We start from the raw sequence: 25,157 nt of genomic DNA, 5'->3' as shown, positions 1-25,157 counted from the left end.
ATGTGGCGTACGATACTGCACGGAAGCATGTTGTGTTACGGCGTCGTGGGCCAGCCCCCGGAGACGGACAGCATCAGAGAGGAAATGCAAAGCCAAGACAGAAACCGCCTGGTCAGGGCTCGCAGAGCTCGGCTGTTCCAGGGTAGGCAGTCAGCTGGGCCATGACAACCCCCAACACAGGGCGAGCGGGAGACAGGACGGCACGGCGGGATGGGCAGGAAGATGTCCGGGGTCAGATGCGTCGATCCGCAACGGAACACGGCTACATCAGCTTGCTCACGATACACGGCATGTCCAGAGTCCTGGACCGAAGGGTTCTAGAGACCTCTTCACCCTGGACCTCCTCAAGCTCTGCCTTCCCTTCCGTCCTGTCAAAATCCCACGCCGTTGCACAAGGCTCATCTGAAACTGGAGCATGTCCATGAGGTACAGAGGCCTTTGACAAGAGTTTGTCAGAAAGATGGGGTTCCTGATCAGCCTTCCTCCCCTCCCAACTACACATTTCACTATGTGTTCCTCATATTTGATATTTTAGACGCTTGCGACGTGCCATTGGACCATTCCTAAACTTGGCTTGGGGCTTGGGAGTCGTTTGCTCGGTGACATCGGTGTAGCCATTTATGCGAAGCACGAGTCCTGTCATGCTAGACCATGTACATGTCGTCAAGAGACTCACGATCCCCATGTCCAGGTTCGCGGGTGGTCTTGAGAAACTTTGCTCGGCTACAATTCCCTCCCGAAGCGTACTGTTCTTTGACCTCAGGGGCAGACTTCAATTATCTCCAGCTTTGTCCGGCTTCTATTTGCGGGAACGCATCAGCCACGTCCTCACAAAAAGCGCCGGCAGTGGCATCCATGGTCAACTATGAGAGGAGCGCTCCGGCGGGCCGTTGCAGCAATCATGGCTGGTACTTTCACTACCTTCCGTCTCGGAAGCTACCCATCTCAGGCTGGCCAAGACAAGGTATCTTTGTCCATCCACTGGGCGCTGGCGAGAAGCCAGCCTTGACTCGAGCAATGCTGCCTGGATGCCACAATCTGTTGTACTCACCTCTGCGGGCTCACAAGCCCAGCCAAAGGCTTGGTAGACACCGTTGCTGTTTACCACATTCCCTCTTCCGGTTAATGCACCCAACAGTCGATTTCTCGAATTTGCGTTACTCGCCATCTATTGATACTGCCCGCCCATCAAGTTTTCGGCGCGGCCCATTATTGCAAGTTCTCGCTCCTGCAACTTTTCCCTTCTTGGATTTTGGCTTGCTAGCGCTTAAGACGACGCAGCCTCAAGCATATCCTCCCTAATCTGGAAGACAGAACATGGGCCCCAGAAATCATCAGCCTGTACCCCTGGCCATATTGAAGATCTTCCAATCGGGCATTTTTTGCTTGTACAAATTTGCAAGGATCGAGCTTGAGCTCGTGGAAGCAAGGGGTATCACTTGTTTCTCCGGGTGTTCTAAAATCGCCGTTACCAACGCAACACTGCTTGCCTCTCACTGCAGCGAGTAATCTGCTCAGTCGGTCCAGGCCCTAGCTAAGTCTGAATGGTGATGTAAACACAGAGTGCTGGTGGGCCTGCCTCGATGCTGACGCAAGTCTCATGATCTGCTTGCTCTTTGCTAGTGATATGGAAGCCATGAACACACCAGTCCCTCGCAAACGGTTTGTTACTTTGACTGTAATCATACAGCAAGCCTCGTTGCAACTCTCCCTGCCACCTCGCTCATCTCATTCACTTGATAAGCGGGTGAACCATGGTCAAGGGGCCACGTGTGTCGAGTCAAGGATAGATTTTGGGCTGTGATGGATATGCCTGAACGACGGTCAGTCTTTGTTCAAATTTCACCCAGTTGCTTTAACCGGGCTCGTCGTCCAGCGGTACATCCTGCAGCCATCCGGCACCTTACCTTGTGGCAGAAGCACTCAACAAACCATTACCCTGCCGGCTTGATCTTTGACCGGTATTTGCGCCCGCCAAACTCGTCTGATGTTTTGCTTTGGCCACGGACATGCAGCTTCACCTCGCTGCGTGTGATCGTTCCCTGTCTTTGGGACCAGTGTCAGTCCTTTGCTCGGTGATATCCGTTCAAACATGACACTACGTCTGCTCGCCGATTCCCCTTTCTCCTCCTTGTCGAGCCGCTTGGACTCCGGTCGTGGGTCCTCTTCTTTGCCTTGTATGTGACAGCGTGATATTACGCAACAACGCAACATAGTTGACCACGGTGGTTATGACGGGGTCGTTTGGTTCCTCAGGATGTCCCAAAGCCGAAGGCAGGCCTGGCAAAAGAGGTAACGTTGAATCATCATTTCTTTTGGCAGTGCTACCCAAGTGAGCCACTGTTATTTTTGCTGCTACCGGTCCGTCACAGCGATTTGCATTTCTTCGTCGGGCGTTCAAGATGTGGTTTCAGCGTCACTTGTGCCTGTCAGTAATCATTTTGTGGCTTCACCTCGACCACCAAAAGAGCGGTGGACGAACCAAACGCTATCCTTGCCTCTGAATTCGACTCCTGGGAACCCCAGACAAAGGAACTGCACCGAGACTGTCGAGCAACAAGACGGAGAGAAGGAAGCCGTCGACCGGGGCTGCAGACCGCTGCATGGCGGAAGTCAAGGTAAAAGAGGGCCTTTGGTTCCTTGTCGTGTACAACAAGACACCTAGGCACAGCCAGCTCGCGAGAGTCTGGTGAGCGTTTTGTTGTTTGCGTATTGACGGGCAATTTGACCTTTTCGCATCTGACTCCAAATACCAAGCACCGTTCGAGCTATAACATCCTCAGCCCCATCCCATCTTCTTGCTTCATCCTTTTCTTTCCTCTCATCTCTCTACTCCAAAGTTATCAGTGGCCACGACATATCAGCGGACGTAGCTAAATTAACTTGGACATCTATTCCCATGATTTCGGTAACTTCTTTACTCAACCCGACGCCGGTTGAGCCTCGTGTGGCTCCAGTTCCATCATCTTCCAACACTTGTTTCTCTCGGCCGGTAGCCTCGAGAAGCAGTCCCAGGACGGAGGAACTACCCGATGTTAACTTTCCCCCTTTTGAAGAGGGCCTGGATGCGATAGCACTCCAAGAGATCCGCCGGTATCGCATAATGCCATTTGGAGAAATTCAACAAAGACCTGAAAACATTCCGTATAATACCGGAAAGAGAGATTTTCAAAGCAAGACTGGTCGAGAGTGTCTAGATGGTATAGATGCCCATCTACCTCGGTACCCTTAAACACAACCGAAGTGACAGCTAACATTATTTTACCGTAGTCTTTCAGTACAACTTCCAACGACCCGGAGATAACACCGAGTTCACTGTCATGTGGGATTACAAAGTCGGCCTTGTTCGGATGACCCATTTCTTCAAGTGCTGTGGATACTCAAAGGTTCTCGTCAATTCCTCTATACGGGTGTTTTGTAGACTCTAACGGCTCTGTGTAGACGACACCTGCGAAGATGCTGAACCAAAATCCCGGCTTAAAAGACATTGCATATAGCATTACAGGAGGCGCTATCAAAGCTCAAGGTATTGATCTCTGAACGCTTCAGTGCCATACTAGATGATGACTAACCGGCCGTAATAGGATACTGGATGCCATACGCTTGTGCCAAAGCAGTATGCGCAACTTTCTGTTACCAGATCGCGGGGGCACTAATACCCCTGTTTGGCCCTGACTTCCCCTCAGAGTGCATCTCGCCTGGCGAGCCACGATACGGCATCATGATCATCAAGCCAGAGTTGATAAGCGATACAATGAGAAAGGCACAAGAGCTGTATCGGAGATACGGCAATTGGGGAGGTGGCTGCACTTCCTCATCACCTGCCAGACGTCCACTTCGGACAGCCTCCTCTGGGTCTCAAGAACGTCATCACCACCATCCTTACCCCAACCAAGAGCACCTAGACCACCAACAGCAGCAACAACGGACGGTATGCTCTAGAAGATGCCCCGCTGAAGAGAACTCTTGTGTAGATGCTAGGCCGCAGCTGCGTGGTATCTCGGCACCGATGCCACCGGCTGGAGAGTGGACACCACCCCTGCTGCGGTCAAGTGCAGGTCGCCCTCGTCCTGTGATGCCGACATCGACACACTCTTCTATCTCATACCCTGAAAGGGCACCTCACCGTTCAGCATGGACAGCGGTAAATCACCAGCCGCCCAACAACTCCCTCGATAGATATTCACTCAAGCGCCCACTTCCCTCCAATGAGCCTGATGAGTCGGTATCGCATTCGAACTGGCCATCCCGTAGCCAAGCTCCCAACCCATGGCTTACTGCCATTCCACGCTCTCCTCGAAAAACATCCTCCTCCCCATGGGCTTCTCAACCAGGCAGCGCCAGCAGGAGTAGAGCTGGCAGTATTGACAGCATGGCCAGCCAACATCCACAAGGATTACCATCCCCTTCTCTCATACTATCCTCACCATCGTCTTCAATGGTATCACTTTCATCATCTAACTCTCCCAGCCCAAGACCTCAGCTACCACCCATCTCCCAACTCTGCTCATTACCTGTACCTTCTGGTCGGCGGAGGCTTCCTAATGGGAGGCCTTCCCGAGTAGGAGGTGATGCGACTAGTAGTCATTCTCGTCAAGATCACAGCACTTGCGGCGCTTATCAATTTTCCGCCGGATACCAAAGAGCACTCACTCCTCCATCATCAACATCGGCGCCGATGCACTGGAGGAGCCAAAGAAGGCCAAGCCTACAGGACCAGCATGAGCATGAGCACATAGAAGACACCCAGCCCAGGAGAATAGCAGTAGAGGCAAACATGGAATGTGGCGACGATAACGAAAGCCATCTGCATCTCCCACTACCACTACCTAGGACTTCCTCCTCAGCTTCCATTGTGGCTGACAAAAACGCGAATGACACTACAAGCGACAATAGCAGCAGCCGGAATTTCAATTCCGCTTCCATTGGTAGTGGTCGCGATGATGGCCAAACAAGTCTTGCAGCTCGCAAGACGGCGGCTTTAACACTCTTGCATCTGAGACAGCAGGAAGAAGAGAAGGAAGCTGCTGCTGCTGCTGCTGCTGCTGCTGCTGCTGCTTACTCCTCTACCAAACGACCAGAATCACCTTCATCTTCTCTTTCATCACCAGTCTCTCCCCCGCCCACTTCTGGTCAACCATCGCCTACGCTGTCGGCTGTGGTTACTGCTACCAATTTGAGAAGGGGTACTACGACTGCTACTGCTACTGCTGTTATTGACACTACCGAGCCATTGGCACCACCTCCCTCGCCAAGTAGCAATTACCTGGGTTCACCCATCTCCACTTCCATTGCTTCTTCTTCTTCTTCTTTTTCTCCCTCTACAAGTTGTAATGGTACTAGGGAGAACTCGGTCGTCGCAAACGAGATGACTAGATATGCTGGGCAAGAAGCTGATGCTGGTGGTCCGCGTCACTGTAATGGTGATGCGGATGATGAAGGTGATTACGAGCACGAGCAACAATACAGAAGGAAGAGGAGACGATTGTTGCTTGTTGGGAGGGCAAAGTCATTCTGAAGGGACACAAATCAAGATTGTTTGCATGTGTACATTTAGGGGAGAGCCAAAAACAGATTCTTGTGCTGGGGAGAAAGGGCGTGGCAGATTCTTTGCTTGATGTTGGTATTGGTCCTGTTAGGAAGGAAATCACGGTTGTGAAGAAAGAGAGTACTATCATTACAACAATTTTTCCTAGGAGGAGAAGGGAGAATAGGGTTAAGGCACTGCAGTGAATAAAGGGAGGTGTTTGACATTCGCGAAGCTTGTGTGCCTTGTTTTCATTTCTTTGCTTTGCTTTGCTATTTGTAGATTGCATCAAACAGACTGTCGAGAGTCTGTACTCGGCTATTGAAGCCCGCGGATTACGGGCGTCCGTTCCCTGTTTGAATATCTTCTTAGATTTTGCTACATTGTTACCGTGCGTTGAGTTCCATGGCAAGAAATAATTCGTTGGCTATGATATTCTTCCTATCTTTGTTCTGATTTTTGACGATGCTTTTCTTGTTTCCGAAATTAATCGGCAATGCTCGACAATTTCTTTGATTGTCTGAACTATGAAGCTTGACGAGATGCTATCTACCTAGTGATTTCGATGCGATGGATGACACAGCACTGGAATCTGTATTTTGCCACATCCAACACACTTTACTGCCGAAGATGGCAAGAACAACTATCAACCGTCCACCACCTAGTGCTCGATCAAGACCCAAAGACCATGCTCCCACCCCCTCTGGGTAGCTCGCAAGGAACAGGCAAAACTCCCACCCTTCGAGAAATGACAAGCGTGTGTATCGTCTGTTCTTCGCTTCTGCCTTCCCTGTTTTACCGTCGCAGTTACTTGATCGCTTCACCGGCTTGGATCAGATCTATTTGGTTGGTCTCCCCCCATGGTCACAGGCAAACTATGCCCGCCTACCCTCACCAACCCAACATCACACAACGCACGCACGCACACAACCACAGCAGAAGGCAGGGAGACGGGAGGAATGAGGCAACAGCTAAGGTACCTCCACCCAGACGAGACCTCTTGGCTGCCGAGAAGATAAAGGATAATCGAAAAGAAGAGAACCTTGACGGCTCGGCCATTACGGTAGAATAAGTATCTACCTTACATAACACCAAATTATACATCCGTCCCCCCCCTCAGCTATCAAACGGAACATCACTATGTTAATCCTCTGGCAGAAGAAAGCGCAGCCCGAACACAAGGGAAGGCACGACAGGCCAGCGTTACCTAGTGTGGGTAGGTAGGTAGGTACCTCTATCATCGTACTTGCCTGACATTCTCTATTTGTTCTTGCCCATCGTTCTTGTCTGCCTGCTCTAAGTACCGGGTTATGTACTAGTAAGTATTTACACAGCACTTCGTTGCCTTCACAGGACGAGCACGAAGGTGCACTGGTACGGCGGTTGCCTCCTCTTTTCCCCCTTTTCTCCCCAACAAAAAGAAAAAGAAAAAAAAAAAGAAGAAGAAAAAAGAGAGAGAAACGCGAACTGTTTGAGCGTCGTCAAGAAAATCCATTCTTTGCCCAGTTGCCATCGGTTGGATCGCCCATTTTCTTGTCAATACATGTATTATCCAACATTATACCTTGTTTGAAGGTGAATTGGGTACTCTGAGGTACCTACCTGTAACTTCTTTGTTTCTTGGTACGTCTGAGCACACATCATCTGACCCCTCCACCTTTTGATCCTATGACTTTGCTTCCTATTTCCCGTGACCGGATATTTTCACACTTTTCTTCAACCATCCATCGATCCAGTCATTGACTGTCTGAGCTGATTGTGTGAATAGAAAGTCTTGACTTGATAGTCACAGCGGGTCGAATGAATGATATCTGGCGCTTCTCTCTCTATTTTGTTTGGTGTACCCTCTCTTCATTCCCTGCAGTAGCAGCTTAGTACCGCCTTTCATCCCTTCATCTCTTCTTCTATTGTGGCCTGTTTCGATAACAGCGTTGAGATATACAGAGAGGGAGTCTCTCCATAACGTCTACTTTGATGATGTAGAGAAGGGCATGATCTATCCATCGGCGATCCACAAAAAGCGACACTGAGGTAGAAAGGTATCTTTGTTTTGACTTGTGGCTTGTTGATGGACTACAAAGCATGTTTGTTGTGTTGGACCTTGCTAAGGGTCTGCTGGGATTAGAGTACTTGGGTTTGGCTCTGTCTGTGTTATGAGGAAAATAGAGGATGGAATCCTTAGAGACTTGCAAAGAGGAAGAGTTAGGATAACTCCTTGATGATGGAAACCCTCCAGAAAATTATGAGGAAGAGCCGGAAGCTGGAAGTGGTGAGAATTGAATAATACCCTACCAAGAGTAGTTGCTCGAGAGCAAGATTTTCAAATGACAATTGAGATCAAAATGAAACAACTAAACACAGCGAACAAGATTATCCCATGACCCTATATTGTGACTGATATTGCAACAGCAATCTGCAACTACTGAATGTCTATGTAAACCGCCCATCCATCCAGTCCTCCTCTCCGTTTTTTTTTTTTTTCTCCCCGCATCATATGCATCCTCCCACTCAGCTACCTTGGGTATCATAAATTCTTTTCTCGTCCTCCCTCTCATCCTTATCGATTTTTACTCACTCATTTCTTCTCTCCCGCCTTCTTCTCCTTCCACTCCTTAATCCAGCCCTCCGCTTTCTCCCCCTTCGGCACCACAAATATTCTAACCAACTCATCCACCACCTCCGTCTTCCCACTACTCAACACCCTCAACAAGCTCGCCTTTTGCGGGACCCTGATCAGCCCGCCGCTGACACTCTCCATGTAACACTCCACTTTGTCGGGTCTATCATAGTCCCCCTCCTCATCCCACGGCATGTCCGGCAGGATATACTCCAAATGCTGGCCCACACTTTCGGTCTCCCTGAACTCCTTGATAAAATCACTCTCCAGCTTCAAGGGGTACAGCAGCATGACGGGGAAACTCAGCTCCGACTGAGGGTCAAGCGGATCAGGCACAAGCTGGATGCAAGCATCCTCCATCGAAGGCGGGTCATCGGTCGAGCGGGTCTTGATACCGCGTGCCTCGAGCGCCGCTTTCTTGAGCGTCTTCTTGCGCCGTTCTTTCTCCAGACGCGCCTCCTCGGCCCGCTGCTTGCGGGTGATTTCCTCGTTTTTGGCAATCAGGTCGCGGGCGAGTTGCTTGAGGGCGGCGTTGGAGGGGTCGATCTCGAGACCGCGCGCGCAGGCGTCGTCGGCCTCGGCGATCTTGGAGACAGACAACAAAGCGCGGCCGGAGCGGTACAGGGCTTTGAGGTTGGATGGGTTGAGACGGAGCGCGGCGGCGCAGTCGAGCGTGCAGGAGCGGTAATTGGCGAGCGACAAATGGCAGGCGGCGCGGTTGCAGTAGAGGGTTTCGAGCAGCGAGGCTTCTTGCTTGATCGTCTCCTCCTCGCTTAGCTCGTCCTCCTTCTTTTCCTCTTTATCTTCTTTTGCTTCCGCGATAGGCATCTCAGCCTTGACATTCTCCAGATCCGCCTCCATCTTGGCCTTGGCGTCACCCTCCTCCCGGGCCTTGCGCGCCTCCTCCTCCCGCTTCCGCTTCTCCTCTTCGACTTTCGCCTTGAAGGCCGGATCCCGTCTCTCCCTGTCGGCCTTTACCAGCACCGCGATGCCCTTGCCATAAAACTCCTTTGCGTCCTTCCACTGCTTGGCCTTGAAGCACTCATTTCCTTGCTCCTTGAAGTTCTGCGCATTCTCAAGGGGGGTGCCCTCGTACGCGAGCGCCTGCAGGGCAGCGAGCTCCTCGTTATCCTCGTCGGAGGGCAGGGAGGTCATGAAGAGGGGGTGCTTGTTCATCTCCTCGAAGGTCTCTTGGACCGTCATGGGTTTGGCGTTGGCGGCGAGCGCACCGGGAGGAAGGTTGCCAAAGAGGGCGGAGAGGTCGGCGCCGGGCGGGGGCGGAGCTGGGCCGATGACGGCCGGAGCTGACGACTCAGAGGCGTCATTGTCGTTAGAAATGTTGAGAGACTCGGCGGATTTTGTAACGTCCTCCATGTTGGGCGTTGATTGTGTTGTTTGGGTTTTATGGTAAAAGTGAGACTCCCGCTCACTCACTCGAGGTTGTTGTTGTTGTAGAGTGTGGACTTTTCCGTTGCTGATGTCGAAAATGACGAAACTTGAAAATGAACTCGGACTTGTGACGCAACGTATTCGAAGATATCGCAAGTCCTGTGTGTAGCTTTGAAGCGCTTAGGATTTCCCTCTGTAAGACAAAATGAAGTAACCTGTTTTGTTCACTTGAGAAGTCGAATAATCTCCTAAATTATCAAGGCTCAGTGACATTCTTCGAGCTTCTTCTGGATTTCTGCTCCGGGAAACTTTTAAGTGGGGCCAGTGGAAACATTTTTACCGCAGCGGGTCCGGCTCCGAGGTGGAACCAACGGCCCGGAGCTGCGGGGGCGGGGCACCAAATCACAGTAGGAACCGGTATCGAGCAGCGGCAAGGATGAGAGGTTTTCCATTGTACTCGTCCGGAGATTGTGTTAAGATGGTTGCAAAAATAAAAGGAAGCGAACGAAAAGGCAGAGAAGAGCGTCCGCAGAGGACGGCTTGCAAACATGCAAAAAGAAGATTTTACTGTGATCCGACCCAGGCTCGATCTGGGGACCTTCAGTGTGTTAGACTGACGTGATAACCAACTACACCATCGGACCGTGTTATTGTTGAATCCTGTTTTGAGGCCCAACCCCTATAAGCCTATTCCTTGAAACTTTCCCACTCGACACTGTTCAGATGATGCCTTTGTTACCACAGGAACTAAATAGTGCTGGAAAAGGAAGAATGAAACTGCAAGAATTAACACTTCCGCCGTTCTCCATGACTGAAGTGCGTGCTATCATCAAGAACTTTACACCTGTAGTCTTGAGGTTGTCTGTCCATGGTGAAAGATAGCACCACGATAAAAACCAAGATCAAACCACCTCATACTGGGTTCGTGCAGCGGCACGTTGCGAACTTTCCACTTTTCATTATTCCCCTCTCAGAGTCCTCTTCCTGAAACATGTTCCTAACTACAGAGTGGTAGAGATATCACCTTTCAACTGCCTCCCGAACAAGTGATTCATCCGGTACGAGAAGATCACACGATGAGACGACAATAGTCATGGGTACCGATCTGTTCACGTTGTTTGCGCCGTACAGTTTTCTTTTCTAACGCAACACCCGTTTTCGGCGTTCCCCGTTTTGGTGTGCTGGCGCTTGGCCTGCTGGTTCTTTGCTTGCTGTGTCCATATCCTCTAGGCATCTAGTATGCTGTCAATGTTGCCAGAGTAGCCACGTCGTTCCGCGGGTTTGTGTTGTTATTTGGGTTGATGGCCAGAGATTAACGAGCCGATGATCAGATTTGTTTGATCTGATTGTCTTCGGCTCGCGTCAACCTCATCGAATTGGATGTGGCTAGCTCTAAAAGAGCCTAGGAGCCTAGAAGAAAACGGTTGACAGGGCCTCTTCCAAGATAGCTCCTTTGGTCGACTTCAAGAACGTGGATTTGAGGATGAAAGAGACAAACGCTTCAATACTGGGTATGCTACTCTTACCAGTCTTGCTTGGAGACACATTTTTGTTCTATGCATAGCAGCCTTGTTAGAGAGGAAATGAGATAGGCTTATCTGAGCTGGCTGATGCCTTAGCGAACTGTTATTTGCCTTCTCGGGATGGCAGATATGGTACTTGTCCCCTTCCACACAGCGGCCCGAAACCCTAGCCCGGAGAACAGTCACTTCCGACTTCTTGCATGAAGCACTGCAAACCCATCGGACGCCGATATGATGAGGCACGTCAGTAGGTATTCGTGTCTGCTACAGGGCTGCATGCATGTGATATCTCGCTATGTATTAGTTCGCTTGGCTGTTCTATCCTTGCGAAGCGGCGCAAAAAGGGAGATAGGGGCGCAACCCATAACTGGTAATCCGACAATTGATGGATTCCCTAGCTCGGTAGTTCTGCTGTGTAAGGCGGCAAACCAAATCATACTCGCTGGTGGCGTAGTATCTCACGGCTCGGATATGGGACTGGTAGGGACTTCTGATGAGATACTTAGTCATTTTGATGCGTGTAGGAATCCGTTAATGTTCCGATGCTGAACGTCTCGCCAGAAAAAAAGAGGCAAAAACGGACGGAGAGATGTTGATAGGGCTATGACAAGCGTGTCTCCCCATTGTATGGATCCCCAGAAAGTGCGGAAGCAAGATATTGCGAAATATCCCAGTACGACTGCTTGTACAAAGTAGTCCTGGAATTGAGTAATCACCAGTACAAGGAACGCGTGCGCGGGGTAACGTCTTGACTTGGTTGATTTCCCATAAGGCAGACGAAAGGAACGATGCCCAAGGGTGTGTACGTTGACGGCTGTTCGAGTACATTGTGCTTCCTCAAGATGGCGTCAAGCTAGCGCCCTGATCCCAAAACCTTTCGAGTCGAGGAGTTTTGATGCATATGCAGTAGCGTGACACAAAGATGTGCTTGCATGGAGGCTGGGTGGGAAGACCGGCTGGGTACGGGTCATCTTGACCAAGGTATCTTGAGCCGGCGTTAACCCGGCCTCGGGAGAAGTACGGAAGCTGTCAAAGGCTGGCCGATAACTGATGGCTGAGACTGGGCCTCTTGAAAATATTCCGACAAGAATAATAACCAAAGTGCAAATAGTGATACCTCACTTTCCAGGTAGCTCACGAACTATATCCTCCATGCTTGACGTAATCAGTTGGTGCCCCTTTCGTACACCAATGCAATTGGGCCCTGCAGGAGGATGGATTGTGTAAACAGGGTTGAGAAGAGAGTGAATGGGTGTGGTATGCATACAGTTCTTCTGAGAAACAGCTCTGCGGGCACTAGTGAATGTATATGCAGTACAGTATTGTAGTAGCAAAAGGCGGCATGGGTCGAGTTATCATCCATCCGTGGTTGCATCTTCAGTTCATGAACAAGGGTCAGCAAAAAGGAGAACATGGTATTGATGGGCTATGTAACTCCGAGAGCAGGCCAGGGCGGGTGACCGGGTATTTGCAAAGTGACATCGCCCTGGAAGATCCGGCCGGGTACACGCAAGCCGCATCAGGGTGGGTGCATTGCAGCAGCCAAACCAGACTCTGCAGGCGGCAACACTACTGTGTATAGGTAGGTATGTACTAGTGTATACTATGTGTATATCCGTACCTGGTGTTTACCGACGAGTGAAATAATGGAAAATGCCGAGTGCAACCATGACCATGCCGACGAAGAGGGGATTGCAGGCATGCAACATGATAAGCTTCTCGCTCTTTATTGAAGAAATTTTGACATTGATAGCTTGCAATGTATCGGATCGATGAGTTGTCGTTCTTTGTCCTGCGAGATGATGATAACGGCGGAGCAAGAAAAAACTGGCGATCTGACAGTGAGAGCATGTGAGGACATGATGGTCTATGAGCAGACTCGGAAAATATATAAAACGGGGATGTAGAGTTGACGCCGAAGAGATGGTAAAATACGTTCCAGGTGACGGAGATGGCTCGAATGAAACACAGTGCCGGCCTAGATTGTCATCTAGAATCCTAGGACCGGGTACCTATGTAGTAGCTGAAGCTAGTGTAAGATAAAAAACGATGCGGGAGGGGCGAGAGCCTTAGAAACGCTTTTCCGGGGTCGGCCTCGATGCTGCATATGATGATCATGTGCGTGTAACGGTCATTAGTCTCACTACGAGACATCAACCAGCACTTTCCACTTGTTGTGTCTGGTTTCACCGCTAGACGCCGGCGAAGGGCTGGAACAATCTTCGGAGTTTGGCACTTCCGCTCTCCAAAGCCGCACAGTCCATACCTCTAGGGGTTTGAGCATGGTCGTTGACGTAACGGAATGGACTTGAAGAAGGTGGTTGAAGGACGGGCGGCATCAGAGGTTGCGCATCCATGAGCTGTGGAAATATTGACGGAAAGGCAGAAGCAGCGAGATGCCCGTCTTGGTCTTTCTGCTCGAGGTGGAGGAGGAAACGTTGGAAGGTTATCATTGTAGCTCCCACCAATGCGAACAATCCATGATCAACGAAAATCGACGATCTGGACCAATTAAGTGGGCACCCACTGCATCAATTTCAATTCTTGTAAGCCCCATGCACACTATGATTGGCCGCAGCTGCATTGCCACCCCTGCCCATTATGCAGTCGCACTTGCACGATTTCAATTCTCGAGCAGCAAACACAGAAGAAGGAACAACCCCAATGTGCTGGGCAATGAACCCAAGCTCGTTTTCCCCAGCGCGGGGAGTGCCAGTGGCAGAACTGAATCTCAAAGTTTTCGAGTCCGTTCCCCAGTTTCATAATCATCATCATGGCAGTTCTGGTACGGACGGTCCGAGGTACCGATTACTACGCGAGCGATCAAAGTCTGGGGCCCAGCGGTCAGGGCTGTCAGCCTATCAACCGATTTAGACCGTCTTGCGTTGCACTCAACTGCCCTGGAAACAAAGCCGGACGGAACTGTCGTTTAAAGGAAGGATCCGACTCGGGCAGAGTTCCCCTCCATTAGCATGAGCAGCATACCCAGCAATCAGTGATTGTTGGCGCGAGCAAATATGCGCCGCGATGTGCCGGGGAACCCTTCCAGCTTCCGTGGTTGTGCGTGGCTGCACCTGGCTCCAGACCTGACCACCACCCTCGACCTCTCTTCTCGTTTATCGTGCACGGCGTCCCTCGTTACTTTGCGTTACTGCGTCTAGTGTACATGCTGCCGTCCTCCCTCCTCGAGCATGTGTTCTAGGGAATGTTGTTTTCCAGAGGATTCGCGGCAACCGGCTCCCGTCGTGGACTTATCAGGACCAGAAGTGGCTCGGAAACAGGATGACAGGATACCATTGGCACGGCGATGTGTCGGACAAACTGCAGTGATATGTATGTACGGTACGCACTGTCACGGTAACGTTTCTGGTCGTGGAACCATGTCGTTGGAATGCAGCCGGAATGCGAACCCTGAGAGCGGCCCCGGCCCTGGAACCTTGGCCGGTTCTGGAAGCACTCGCAAGCGGATTGGCCAGAAAGACCCTTTCTTCTTCGATGGTTTCCGTATCTTTCCAAACCGTCCCATTCCCCGCCATTCTTCTGATATCAATGCGCAACCCATGCTGTTCGCGACTTCCCTGCGAGCCCAGCCGGGTCTATGATTTTTTTTCTTCCCTTTTGCTTTTTTTCCCCCGAACGTCAGTTTTTTTTTTTTTTTCTCTCACATCGTAGCACCTGGTGGCATCCACTCATACCTCAACATATACATGCGGTGACTGGACGAAATATCTTCCATACTGTTATGAGCCCTAATAAACTTGTCCTGACTCCCGTCTAGACCTCTCACATCTGTGTTCGTTCCTAACTCGTCTGCTACGAATCTATCACCCTTTCCTGGGCCGTGGCAGCTCGTTCACAAGAAGACCTCGACAGAATACTGGGTACCTTAACCGACCACTGCATTGCCCCGTCGTCACCCTCCCGCTGTCCATCCTTCTCTCAGTCATTTTGAAATTGAAGCCGTCTTCATCCTCCTTCTTGCTCTTTGCACCTGGTATTGCTTCTTCCTTGAGGAGGTATTGGACAGTCGTAAGACCTCAGACTTTCTGTAAAACAATGACCCTAACATGTACAAGCCATCGCGACCCGGACAAGTTCCCAGCCGTCCAGCTATTCCTCCTTGGTGAGCCATCCCGGACCGAAGCCCACTGACTGTATTTGTTCAGCAAGCTGACCTCTTGTTCCTCTCAGCAATCGTCCGTCTCGCCGAACCGATCGCACTCACCTCCATTTTTCCCTATGCCTGGGCTTTCATCAAACGACTACACATCGGAAACGAAGATGATGCCTCATTCTACGCCGGCCTTCTCATCTCGTCCTTCGCCCTAGCCGAGGCCTCGATGGGCATGTACTGGGGAGGTCTGTCCGACAGAGTTGGCCGGAAACCCGTTTTGCTTCTAGGATGTGTCGGCACTATGTTCAGCATGATCATGGTTGGATTCGCAACCAACCTTTGGGTCGCTGTGCTCGGTCGTGCCATAGGCGGGCTCCTTAACGGCAATATCGGTGTGATCCAGACCATGGTTGGCGAGCTAGTCACAAAGCCAGAACATGAGCGTATGTCTTGCCTGCCCTCCCCAAGGCTTCACGATCTTCGCTAACAGAACAAAAACAGCCAAGGCATATTCCATCAGTACGTCGTCAACGAAAAATTATACGATTTTATTTGCGGTGTTGCTGACATGTAAAACAGTGCCTTTTGTTTGGAGCATCGGCACCATCATTGGTCCCGCTATTGGCGGTACCTTTGCTGACCCCCACGATTCCTTCCCAAACATGTTCCCCAAGGGCTCCTTGTTCGACCGATTCCCGTACCTGTTACCCAACCTTATCTGCGCCGGCATGCTTTTTATGAGCATCGTGCTTGGTTACTTTCTCCTCGAGGAGACGCATCCCGACATGCAACCCCGCGTCCTGCTTCCCGACGATACGTTCCTTTCCGAGAACACACCCTTGATCGAGACCTCCGATGCGATGAAGCGCCCCGCTGTCGACCTTCGTGATGAGAACTACGGCACCATGCGGGCTCGGGACATTCAGAATGCCAGCCTTGCACTGAAGACTATCGAGAGGCAGCCGAGTTACAACGTCTTTTCCAAGAAGATCATGGCAGTCATCGTCTCCCTGTCGATCTTTACGTATCACTCGATGACGTTTGACCACCTCCTTCCCATTTTCTTCGAAGACGACAGGGTTCCTACCAGCCAGTCGTTTGGTATCTTCAAGGTTCTGAGCCCCTTCTACTCCCCTGGAGGCCTAGGACTCTCCCTTCAATCAGTCGGCATGATCATGGCTGTTCAGGGTGTCATTGCCCTTTTCATGCAAGCCGTCATCTTTCCTTTGATGGCTGAGAGGCTCGGTGTTTACAGACTCTTCATTCTGGTCACGGTATTACACCCCATCATCTACGTTATCATGCCGACGCTGCTTTTCATTCCGGAGAGGCTCCTTTACCCGGCCATTTACTTCTGTCTTGTGGTTCGTAACTTCTTTTCCATCCTCCTCTACCCTCTCCTCCTGATCCTCATCAAGGAGGCCACCCCTAGTTTTTCTGTTCTGGGCAAAGTGAACGGGCTCGCTGCCAGTGCGGGTGCAGCATGCCGGATGATCGCCCCGCCTGTGGCCGGCTATCTGTACTCGGTGGGAAGAAAGATGGACTGCACTGCCTTGGCTTGGTATGGAAGCATGTTTGTTGCCGTGATTGGAGCGATCCAGTGCTTCCAGGTTAAAAGAGATAGGTCGAGGAATGTGGGGGGCGATGATAACACAGGTCAACACTCTGACAGCGATGGAGAAGTCACTCCTGCTGCGGAGACGGCTTAATGATTGGCATTAATGAGCCTGAAGGTTGGTACGATTACAATGCAGATTCAAAGTAGGTAGGAACATGATACCAATATTGAAGGACAAAAAGAAAAGGGAGCAAGGCAGGGAAAGGATCTATTAATGACTACGGCTACATTAAAGGAAACGGCATGGCGTTTAGGAACGGATCATGGTGTGTTCTACACCAGTGAGCGAGCGTGCACTGCATTTATTGCTTTTTCAACACGGGCAAAGCGAACCTGTAATAGGTTGAATCTGACCAAGGTAGACGCTGAACTGGGCTTGGGATGGTACGGGTCTTGGCATATATGTCATGGATGTTTGCTTAGCATGTACATAAGACTGGACGCCCTGATTTCAGGCAATTCCAATTTCACTTTGATATACGATAACAGTGGCCTTCACATTACCCACGTTCTCTTTCGTCCTAATTACTGACAATCATATGTGCCATAACAGATATCTGTCCACGTCTCAATTTTAGACCGGTATGAGTTCTGGTTTTGTGACGAAGTACTCGCTGCTGTTACAAGTAGATATGTATTTTGAAAAGCAGGAGCACTGCGTAGAGAATTACATCATTTGTTCATGTTCCAGGTTGTTCGCAACAAGGAATTAACTGGTTGCGGGAGTGGTGCTGACAATCGATGTATATTTACAGTCATCACTGTGTTCCCTGCTCTTTCCACGTCAATAACCACATTTACTCTTACGGGCGGGATATTTCTCCTCCCCCTTTTCCGTCCATTCCCCTTTTCCACCAGGCATAGAGTTTCATACATATCGTCATCAATATGTACTTTGTCACATATGGCGGCGTCCATTGAGAAACCAGGCACTCGCACTTCAGTTATAACTCAATTATTTGTAAACCACTGCAAACATTGTATTCAACTCATGATCTCTACCTCATCATTCATCCATACATTTTCCCTATACCTAGGTAGCCACAATCCCTGCCCTAGTGTGTCCAAGGGGCCATCCCCATTCCCCATCACCCCTCCAACCACCTTAGGTATAAAGCGTATTCGTCAACTCGTTAAACGACAACCCCTCCTTAGCCAAATCCTTCACATCAATCAAAAAGTTCAACGGCATCTCCACGAGCGTTCCGCGGACTCTACCCAACCACTCCTTAACCTCCTCCACGCCACCAGGGAACTCATCCTTGACCACATGTCCATAATCAACCTTGCCCTTCTCGTAACCTTCTTCAGCCTCTTTAGCCTCCGTTCCGGGCAACACGAACTTTTCGCTAAAGAATTGTTCATAGTCCTCCCACGTGCGCACCGTATCATCAGGCACAGCATGGAACACCTTGCGGAAGATCTTGGTATTTGCTTTCGCCGTCTTGTACCACATGGCCAAGAAGTCGTCAGCGAGGGGGTCCTCGACAAGGCGATCGGCGTCCGAGCCCCAGTCGTACTCGTTGACGGAGTGCTGGTTGACGGGGGTCCAGTTGTTGTTGGCGGCGTCCCAGCGCTGGTCGGGGAGCAAGCCGAGGTGCTTACGGAAGAGGTAGCGACGCAGCGAAGCGGCGAAGGCGGAGGCTTGGTAGGGTTCGCCGTTCATGGAACTCTCCACGCGGTTCTTGTCCTGGATGATGACGGCGATTTCCGAGTCGTGGTCGCCCAATTGCGAGCGGTCGTTGAGGTTGGCGGAGCCGCAGATGACGACGCGGTCGTCGGCGATGAGAACCTTGGAGTGGACGTAGAGCTCTTCGCAGACGAAGGCGTCAATCTCGGATTCGGGCGAGCCGTTCCAGGGGACGCTGTCCACCTCGGGACCGTTGAGCATGTAGCAGGAGGAGATGGTGTCCCACGTGTTGTCGGTGATCTTGCTGGCGGCTTCCTGGTAGCGCTCATATTGGCTGTATTGGCGTCCGCCGCCTTCGCTTCCTCCGTAGCCGCCTTCGTAGCCGTCTTCGTAGCGACTGCTTTGACGGTAGTCCTCGTCACGGTATCCGCCTCCATAGCCGCTCTGCCTGCCACCGTACCGGTCGTCATCACGGCCACCGTCGTACCGGTCGCCATATCCGCCCTGGACATCATACTCGTCGCTCTCGGGTCTGCTGCCGTCGTAGCCGCCTTCGTAGCCACCTCTTCCGCCTTCGTAGCCACCTCTTCCGCCCTCATAACCCCTATCACCCTCGTATCTGCCCCTTCCGTAGCCGTCATCACCCCTGTTTCTCTCATACGGATCGCGGCTGCTCTCATATTGGTTCCGTTCATCATCAATGGCACGCCCGAATTTATCATCGTAATCCCGACGAGCCCCTTCGTAGCTTACTCCAGCATCCTTGGTAGCTTGAGCCATAGCCTCACTAGTGTTGATACGGTCGTAGTTGCGCAGGTTGTAGAATCGGATGTAATCCGACGGGTTCTCAATGCCCGCCCTCTGCAGACATTCCATGATGCTGTTGCCACCTCTGTTGATGCTGAAGTATTGGTACTCCATGATAGCACGAGTGCCGAGGGCGCCGTCGGACTTGAGATCGCCAGCGAAAGCAGGGACGGCAGGCATCGTCACGAAAATGATAAACTTCTCGCCCTCGCGATGGGCCCGGATGATACGGTCAACGATAGCCTTGCCGATCTTATTTTCAACAGGCTTCTGAGCGTTGGATGTAGCGGTAATAAAGAACTAGCACGGATTAGTACCACGCGAGTCAACGAGGATATTACCCGACTTACCTGGTTCTCGATGTAGATGAAGTGCTTGGCGTTGGTGATGATCTCGATGTACGCTTCGGCAATGGAGGCTTCCGTGTCATGACCAGCGGACCATTTGGAGCAACTATCCTTGTCAGACGCTACAGAACATTACGGAGGGAAGAATGATCAAAATTACCTTCGCACCAGTTGAACCTTCATGCCACGTCTCGAATGCTCGCCCGAGCGGCTGCGATTGTCATGGTCCACGTCGTCGGTATCTCCCAAGAAACGGCGGGCATGCTGGCGGAAATGGAAAGGGGTTTCGTAATTATCAGCCTCAGGATAGGGAGCGTTGTCTCCATATCCACGGTCGCGGCTTGGAGCGTCGGCACTGATAAGGGCATACTTTCCGGGATCCTTTTCCTTGTACTTTTCGTTCCAGATGAAGGCCCTAGAAGTCGTTAGCAAGATCGTCGTCACTGGAAGACAAAGTTAGACTGACCAGCGGTCGACGAAGTGATCAACTAGGTTATCAACAATGTGGCCTTGCAGACTGATGCTGATATCAGACCAACCCATTCTGGAGTGCTTCGTGCGGTCAACTGGGTCATCTGTTAGTCTAAACACCTGCAGTACCAGTTATGTGAAACTTACGCTTGTTGTTCTCCCAGTTACTAACATCCTCAAAGTCGTATACACGAGCATTGTTGTAGTCCTGACCGGGGAAAATAATGTCGTTGAGGTTGCTGGGATGGGCATCGGCGATTGGGTGACTGTTTGTGTCCCATCTTCCAAAGCCTGTCGGATAGTTAGCGCACTTCATTCGAAAATAGCGTCGAAGAAAGACCTACACATATCCAAACCTCCCATGAATGCGAGCTTCCTATCGACAACGCACAGCTTCTCATGGTGGGCCCAGAATAGGGTCACGTCATCCTTTGTACCGTACAATGCGGTCAAGGTCTCCTGCGGGAGCTTAGCCAAGCTGAATGTGCCCATCTGTATCTTGGACCGGAATTCGGCGATGACATCTCTACCCCTTGGGATATGATCAGGATGTCTAAAGACCTGGATGTTCTCGTGAAGACCTTCCAAAGCTTTCCTTGTGTGCTAAAGGTGATCCATGGTTAGTTCCTGGCCATGCAATTACATCGATGCAGTAACATACCCGAGAATCGACTGTTGTAATGTCAGTTAGCCGTGAAAGCCCATCAAGAACCGTTTCAGCGGACAGAGGACTTACGAGTCAAAGCCTGTTCGACCTCCTTGTACACAATAATGTGGACTTTTACACCGCGCTCTGCAGCGTTGCGCAGCATCCGGTCAAGCCGGTACTGCTGGTTCTTTGCAGGGGGGCGGCGCAGATACAACTCGGGGCTATCCAAATATTCAGTCAGAGGTTCAACTAGCACAAGAAATCATAAGGGCATACCTCAGCCACCAATCAAGAATGTAGATGCTCTCCTGGGCCTCTGTGAGAGTAATTAGCAGATGAAGTGACCAACGTGGCACATGTGGAAAATGTGGCTTACGTTCAAGAGCGATGGAGACGGCATAGAAATAGGAGGCCCCATCGACGTACCACTTCACATCGCCTGAGGATTCAGGTGCGAAGGATCCGAAGCGGTTGGCTCCATACTGGGAAGGATAGGAGGTCTCGGGGACTTCATCATCTCCGGCTTGCTGAGCGTTGGCGGAAGCGCTAGGGGTATCGTCTTCATGGAGCAGACTCTCTACACCTGCTGTAACCTCTTCAAGCTTCTGCTTGAGCTTATCACGCAGAAAGCCCATGGTGGAGATGTCGTTGAGCGAGCACGTGAGTGATGATGGGTGCTCCTGATGGTCGGGAGTTGAAAGATGATGGTGTAAGTGCGGGGCGCACTCTGGCAAATATCGAAGCTGTCGTATCTAGACGCAGGCGCCTGGCTTTTAAGACGGTGGCTGTTTGTGTGAGACGTCGTTACACAAGAGAATTAGTTGAGTGAGGGCAGAAGACTGAAGAGGTCCGTCGCAGTCACGGGCAAAAGAGCTGAATCAGGGGCAGGGCCACAGGGTGGACACTAAGCACTGAGCTGCGTGTGTCAGGGAGCTGAAGATGAAACGGACACTTTACGATGATTGGGCACGTCGCGGTATGATACGAGAGCTTTCGAATGTTTGTTCAATGGCCAGCCACCCAAGGGGCGGGGACTGTTGGTGGGCACTCTGGCTGTTGCTCTGAGAGACCAATTAGAAGCTGAGGCGAAGCAGTGTTTACGACGGCGGGCTACGTAGTGTACACTACACAAATCCTCAGCGCTACTGTTTCCAGCCAGCCAAGAGGCAAGCGAACCGAGAAATCCCAGGGCGGTGCCAGAGTGGACCACAGGCATTGGTAGGGCTGATGGGATGGAGTTTGGATCCATCATCCCATCTCCCTAAAAGGGGAAGACTGCATCGTGATCGTTCGAATGCCTTCTTTCTTCATTGGTTGTTTTCAGGTAGGCACGATGTCAGCGAATAAAAGCCCCGAAAGGCCATGTGGTGATGACGACGAGATGCATTGCGGTGTACCTGTTTTTTCATACCCGTCAGTAAGTATTTAGGCGGGACATGGTGTTTCTCAAGAGACATTTGGCGACAGCGTTCCTAAGGCGGTCGCTTCAAGGACAGTCCCGGCTTTGAAGGTTGTACCGTCCGGCAGTCGGCAGTGTAGATCAGGGTGTTCGTTGCTCGTTGTCCCCTTCGCCTTTGGGACCTCGCACCCCGCCTTTGGAAAGGGAAAAAAAAAAAAGTTCTCTGCCGAGGTCGACACACTGTTCCGGGGTCAGAAACGTGGCTACCCTTGAGCTTCGCGGATGAGGACCAGAAATGGCCATGAATGTCGATGAGTTGGGCATTATCGTAGTTTTCGTGGGTTCAGAATACAAAGGTTCCCTAGGATGGGCTGACACGTCGATGGAAGCTCAGAAGACGAAGGAGCCACAAGAGTAGTGCAGAGGGACAGCACGATCCGAGTGAAAGTGAATGCCGTGATAGAGTTTCGAAGTGGTACTGAGACTCAAGTTGGATGTTCTTTCTGCCAATCGTATTCACAGAACATCCCGCACATACGAGTGGTGGGTGAGAACGGTTAAAAGTCATGGCAGCCTGAAATCTTACGAGACCGAAAGTGGAAAGAAAGACCTCCCTGGGGCACTAACAGAACGTGCTGTGGCGTAGGTGACTGCCTCTTGAAGCCCGAGCTTTGACTAGCTGCCCGAAATCCGTGGGGGGCAGGATGGGAGCACCGCCGTTTGGTCCTCCTACTCTCCGGTCGTCCATACAGTAACGTGATAACGTGATAGAAACATTGAAGATTGAAGTTGTAATTCCGACTTGAAACGCGTAAAGATACGTAACGTATGTGATCAGCCCCTCCCCACATGCCCGTGAAGGCGTACCTGGCCCGGGCTTCCATGCTGCCGCTGCCGCTGTGACGGAAAAATGATCAGTCCTTTGCAGCTCCTGTATGTATTGTAGGCGCAGGTACAGTACAACAACCGGTTCCCCACTATCATCATCACTTTTGAGATTTGTCCCGTTCCTGAGATCGTGCAGACCAGAAACATCAGGTACACTACCAAATTTCCATTTGTGAACCTTGGAACAGACCTTGGACTCTCAAGGTTTCTAAAATTCCAGGTTCTGGCATTGACGCTGCGTCTCAAACAGGTAAAGTAGTTTGAGATCTTGGCACTTTTCTTCTTCGTGTGTGATCACTGTTCCTGAATTTCTCAAACCACCATCACCACCTCGGTCACTCAGTCTACTGCACCCCCATCACCCTTCCACCCTTCCACCCACCCACACCACTCGCTTCAACCCTTTGGAATTCGGAACGGGGAAGCGTGACTTTTTGGGTCTCTCCCGTCTGTCCGGTCAAGCTCCCGATCTGGATACAACCGCTATCACCGTCTGCGCACACCGGGTATATTCCCTCCCCAGACCCGAGGTAAGAAGGAGGAGGAAGATGAGGAGGAAAATGCACACACCTTGAAGCATGGAAACCCTGAGGTTGGCGTACAATATTTCCTGTTTGAGGCCAAGGTCAGCAATTCATCACTGACAACCTCACGATCCGGAGTGGTATATCACTCATGAGTTCATTTGAATCACCATTTAACCCCCGATCGTCACCCATATCCTCACACCAATTTTTTTCCACCCTCCCACATTTTTCCGTTGAGACATTTTCCTTCTCCTTCTCAGTTCGGCTATTGCATTTTTTACACTAGAAAGCTGACCGGCTCAAGTACAGTTCTTCTCGCCCGCGACATCCCCTTCTTGAGTCAGAACCAGACGGACGGCCAACTTGGTCCTTGTGGATTTCGCCTCAACACAAGGATATGATCTCGACAAAGAGCTGCTACATCTCTGAATCGCTACCATAACGTATCGTTACCAAACATCACCATCCTCAGCCAAGCGTAACCTCAACATATCTTCACTCTCAATCTCAATTTTTGAGTCAACCCACACTCAAAATGGACCACCCAACGCTCCTCCCCACCTCTCCCTCAATGACCTACGTCTTCTCCCCCGACCAACACGGCCACCTCGTCCCATGGATCGCCGCCCTGCACGCCTCGTGCATGACCATGGACCGGATGATCGGGCCCTTCTTGCCTCCTCTCGAAAACGGCAAGCTTCTGGGATGGTGGAGGGAGCGAATCGCCGAGTCCAACCAGGGCACGCGCGTCATCGTCCTGCTCCTCCCCGAGACTCCTCCCGGCAGCAAGCCGGTGGGCAACGACCTACGAGGACTGGCAATGCTCAAGCTAAGCGACACGGAGACGGGTTCGTTTAGGGGCAAGATCGATACCTTGTTGGTGAATCAGAAATATCGGAGGCAGGGGGGCGCCAAGGCGTTGGTGGATGCGTTGGAGTATGAGGCTGCCAGGAGGGGGAGGACTTTGTTGGTGAGTTTTTTTTTTTTTTTTTTTTTTTTTTTTTTTTTTGGTTTGGGATTATTTTGACACTCTCCCCCCTCTCAGCTTTTTTGAAATTGGAAAGAAGGAAACAAAAAAAGCTAACAGGAAGACGACATTAAAAAAAAAACAGCGTGTCAACACCGAAACAAACTCCCCCGCCGAAGCCGCCTTCAAAAAGTTTGGCTACATCGAGTTTGGCCAAGTGCCCCAGTTCAGCAAAGCCGTCGTTCCTCAAGGCAGCCTCAAGAAGAGCGAAACGTTTTTCTACAAGGATCTTCTCGCGTTTTCGCAGCCGCCATCTGGTTCTTCTTCTAACTCGTCCTAGGAGAGTCTTGGGAGAGTAAGTAATGAGAGACTAACTTGGTGGTGGGGGGTTCCGTGGACTGCTGAAAACACTTTGACTCACCTCTTTCTCTTCCCTCACTCGTTACTTTCCAGTCTTTTTGTTTTTTTTCCATTCATGCAATTGCTTTCCTATTCATACTCTGGACGTTCTTGTTTTCTCTTTCCTTCTTGACTTTGTTTGGTTCTGCTTACAGGTATGGGTTTTGGTTTTGGTTTCGGTTCGGATTTTGGGCTTCGGTTTGGTTTGGACTTTGGTATTGGCTGTTCTAGACTAAGAAAAAGATGAAGCCCGCGCTTTTCATGCCATCGGAAGGCAACTTCCTT

At 51.0% G+C, this 25,157-nt stretch overlaps 5 protein-coding genes and 1 non-coding gene across 8 annotated transcripts; 3 read left to right on the top strand and 3 right to left on the bottom strand.

Moving 5' to 3' along the window:
- Positions 1–3,456: 3,456 nt before the first annotated feature.
- On the top strand, positions 3,457–5,758 carry NCU06339 (APSES transcription factor Xbp1; the record flags this gene model as incomplete). Its single annotated transcript, XM_957280.2, has 2 exons — positions 3,457–3,526; positions 3,585–5,758. The coding sequence occupies 2 exons, from the start codon at positions 3,457–3,459 to the stop codon at positions 5,516–5,518; spliced, it is 2,004 nt and encodes a 667-aa protein (XP_962373.1). The 3' UTR covers positions 5,519–5,758.
- A 2,200-nt stretch (positions 5,759–7,958) lies between these two features.
- Positions 7,959–9,806, bottom strand: NCU06340 (TPR repeat protein). Its single transcript, XM_957281.2, has one exon. The coding sequence runs from the start codon at positions 9,516–9,518 to the stop codon at positions 8,103–8,105; it is 1,416 nt and encodes a 471-aa protein (XP_962374.1). The 5' UTR covers positions 9,519–9,806; the 3' UTR covers positions 7,959–8,102.
- A 297-nt stretch (positions 9,807–10,103) lies between these two features.
- On the bottom strand, positions 10,104–10,177 carry NCU15166. The gene has a single exon. It is a non-coding gene; the product is annotated as a tRNA-Val (tRNA).
- A 4,468-nt stretch (positions 10,178–14,645) lies between these two features.
- Positions 14,646–17,287, top strand: NCU06341. 2 transcript variants are annotated; one of them, XM_011395871.1, is made up of 5 exons: positions 14,646–15,072; positions 15,133–15,179; positions 15,248–15,613; positions 15,672–15,689; positions 15,750–17,287. In XM_011395871.1, exons 3-5 carry the CDS (start codon positions 15,397–15,399, stop codon positions 16,877–16,879), a joined length of 1,365 nt encoding a protein of 454 aa, XP_011394173.1. In that variant the 5' UTR covers positions 14,646–15,072; positions 15,133–15,179; positions 15,248–15,396; the 3' UTR covers positions 16,880–17,287. The 2 variants fall into 2 exon arrangements, with proteins under 2 accessions (XP_011394173.1, XP_011394172.1); XM_011395870.1 differs by having other exon boundaries at positions 14,646–15,179; positions 15,750–17,281.
- A 439-nt stretch (positions 17,288–17,726) lies between these two features.
- NCU06342 (phospholipase D) lies at positions 17,727–21,631 on the bottom strand. The gene is made up of 10 exons (XM_957283.3): positions 21,069–21,631; positions 20,969–21,008; positions 20,780–20,913; positions 20,705–20,715; positions 20,388–20,646; positions 20,191–20,334; positions 20,039–20,138; positions 19,733–19,987; positions 19,576–19,678; positions 17,727–19,525 (listed from the first exon to the last, which is right to left on the bottom strand). Exons 1-10 carry the CDS (start codon positions 21,325–21,327, stop codon positions 17,894–17,896), a joined length of 2,937 nt encoding a protein of 978 aa, XP_962376.3. The 5' UTR covers positions 21,328–21,631; the 3' UTR covers positions 17,727–17,893.
- Positions 21,632–23,119: 1,488 nt separating this feature from the next.
- On the top strand, positions 23,120–24,972 carry NCU06343 (the record flags this gene model as incomplete). Of its 2 annotated transcripts, XM_011395872.1 has the most annotated exons (3): positions 23,120–23,509; positions 23,811–24,476; positions 24,619–24,813. In XM_011395872.1, the coding sequence occupies exons 2-3, from the start codon at positions 24,042–24,044 to the stop codon at positions 24,811–24,813; spliced, it is 630 nt and encodes a 209-aa protein (XP_011394174.1). In that variant the 5' UTR covers positions 23,120–23,509; positions 23,811–24,041. The 2 variants fall into 2 exon arrangements, with proteins under 2 accessions (XP_011394174.1, XP_011394175.1); XM_011395873.1 differs by lacking the exon at positions 23,120–23,509 and having other exon boundaries at positions 23,731–24,476; positions 24,619–24,972.
- Between the last annotated feature and the right edge of the window lie 185 nt (positions 24,973–25,157).

Source organism: Neurospora crassa, linkage group IV (assembly GCF_000182925.2).
Source record: "Neurospora crassa OR74A linkage group IV, whole genome shotgun sequence".
Classification (NCBI taxonomy): Eukaryota; Fungi; Ascomycota; class Sordariomycetes; order Sordariales; family Sordariaceae; genus Neurospora; species Neurospora crassa.
This window is presented reverse-complemented; position numbering and strand designations above follow the sequence as displayed.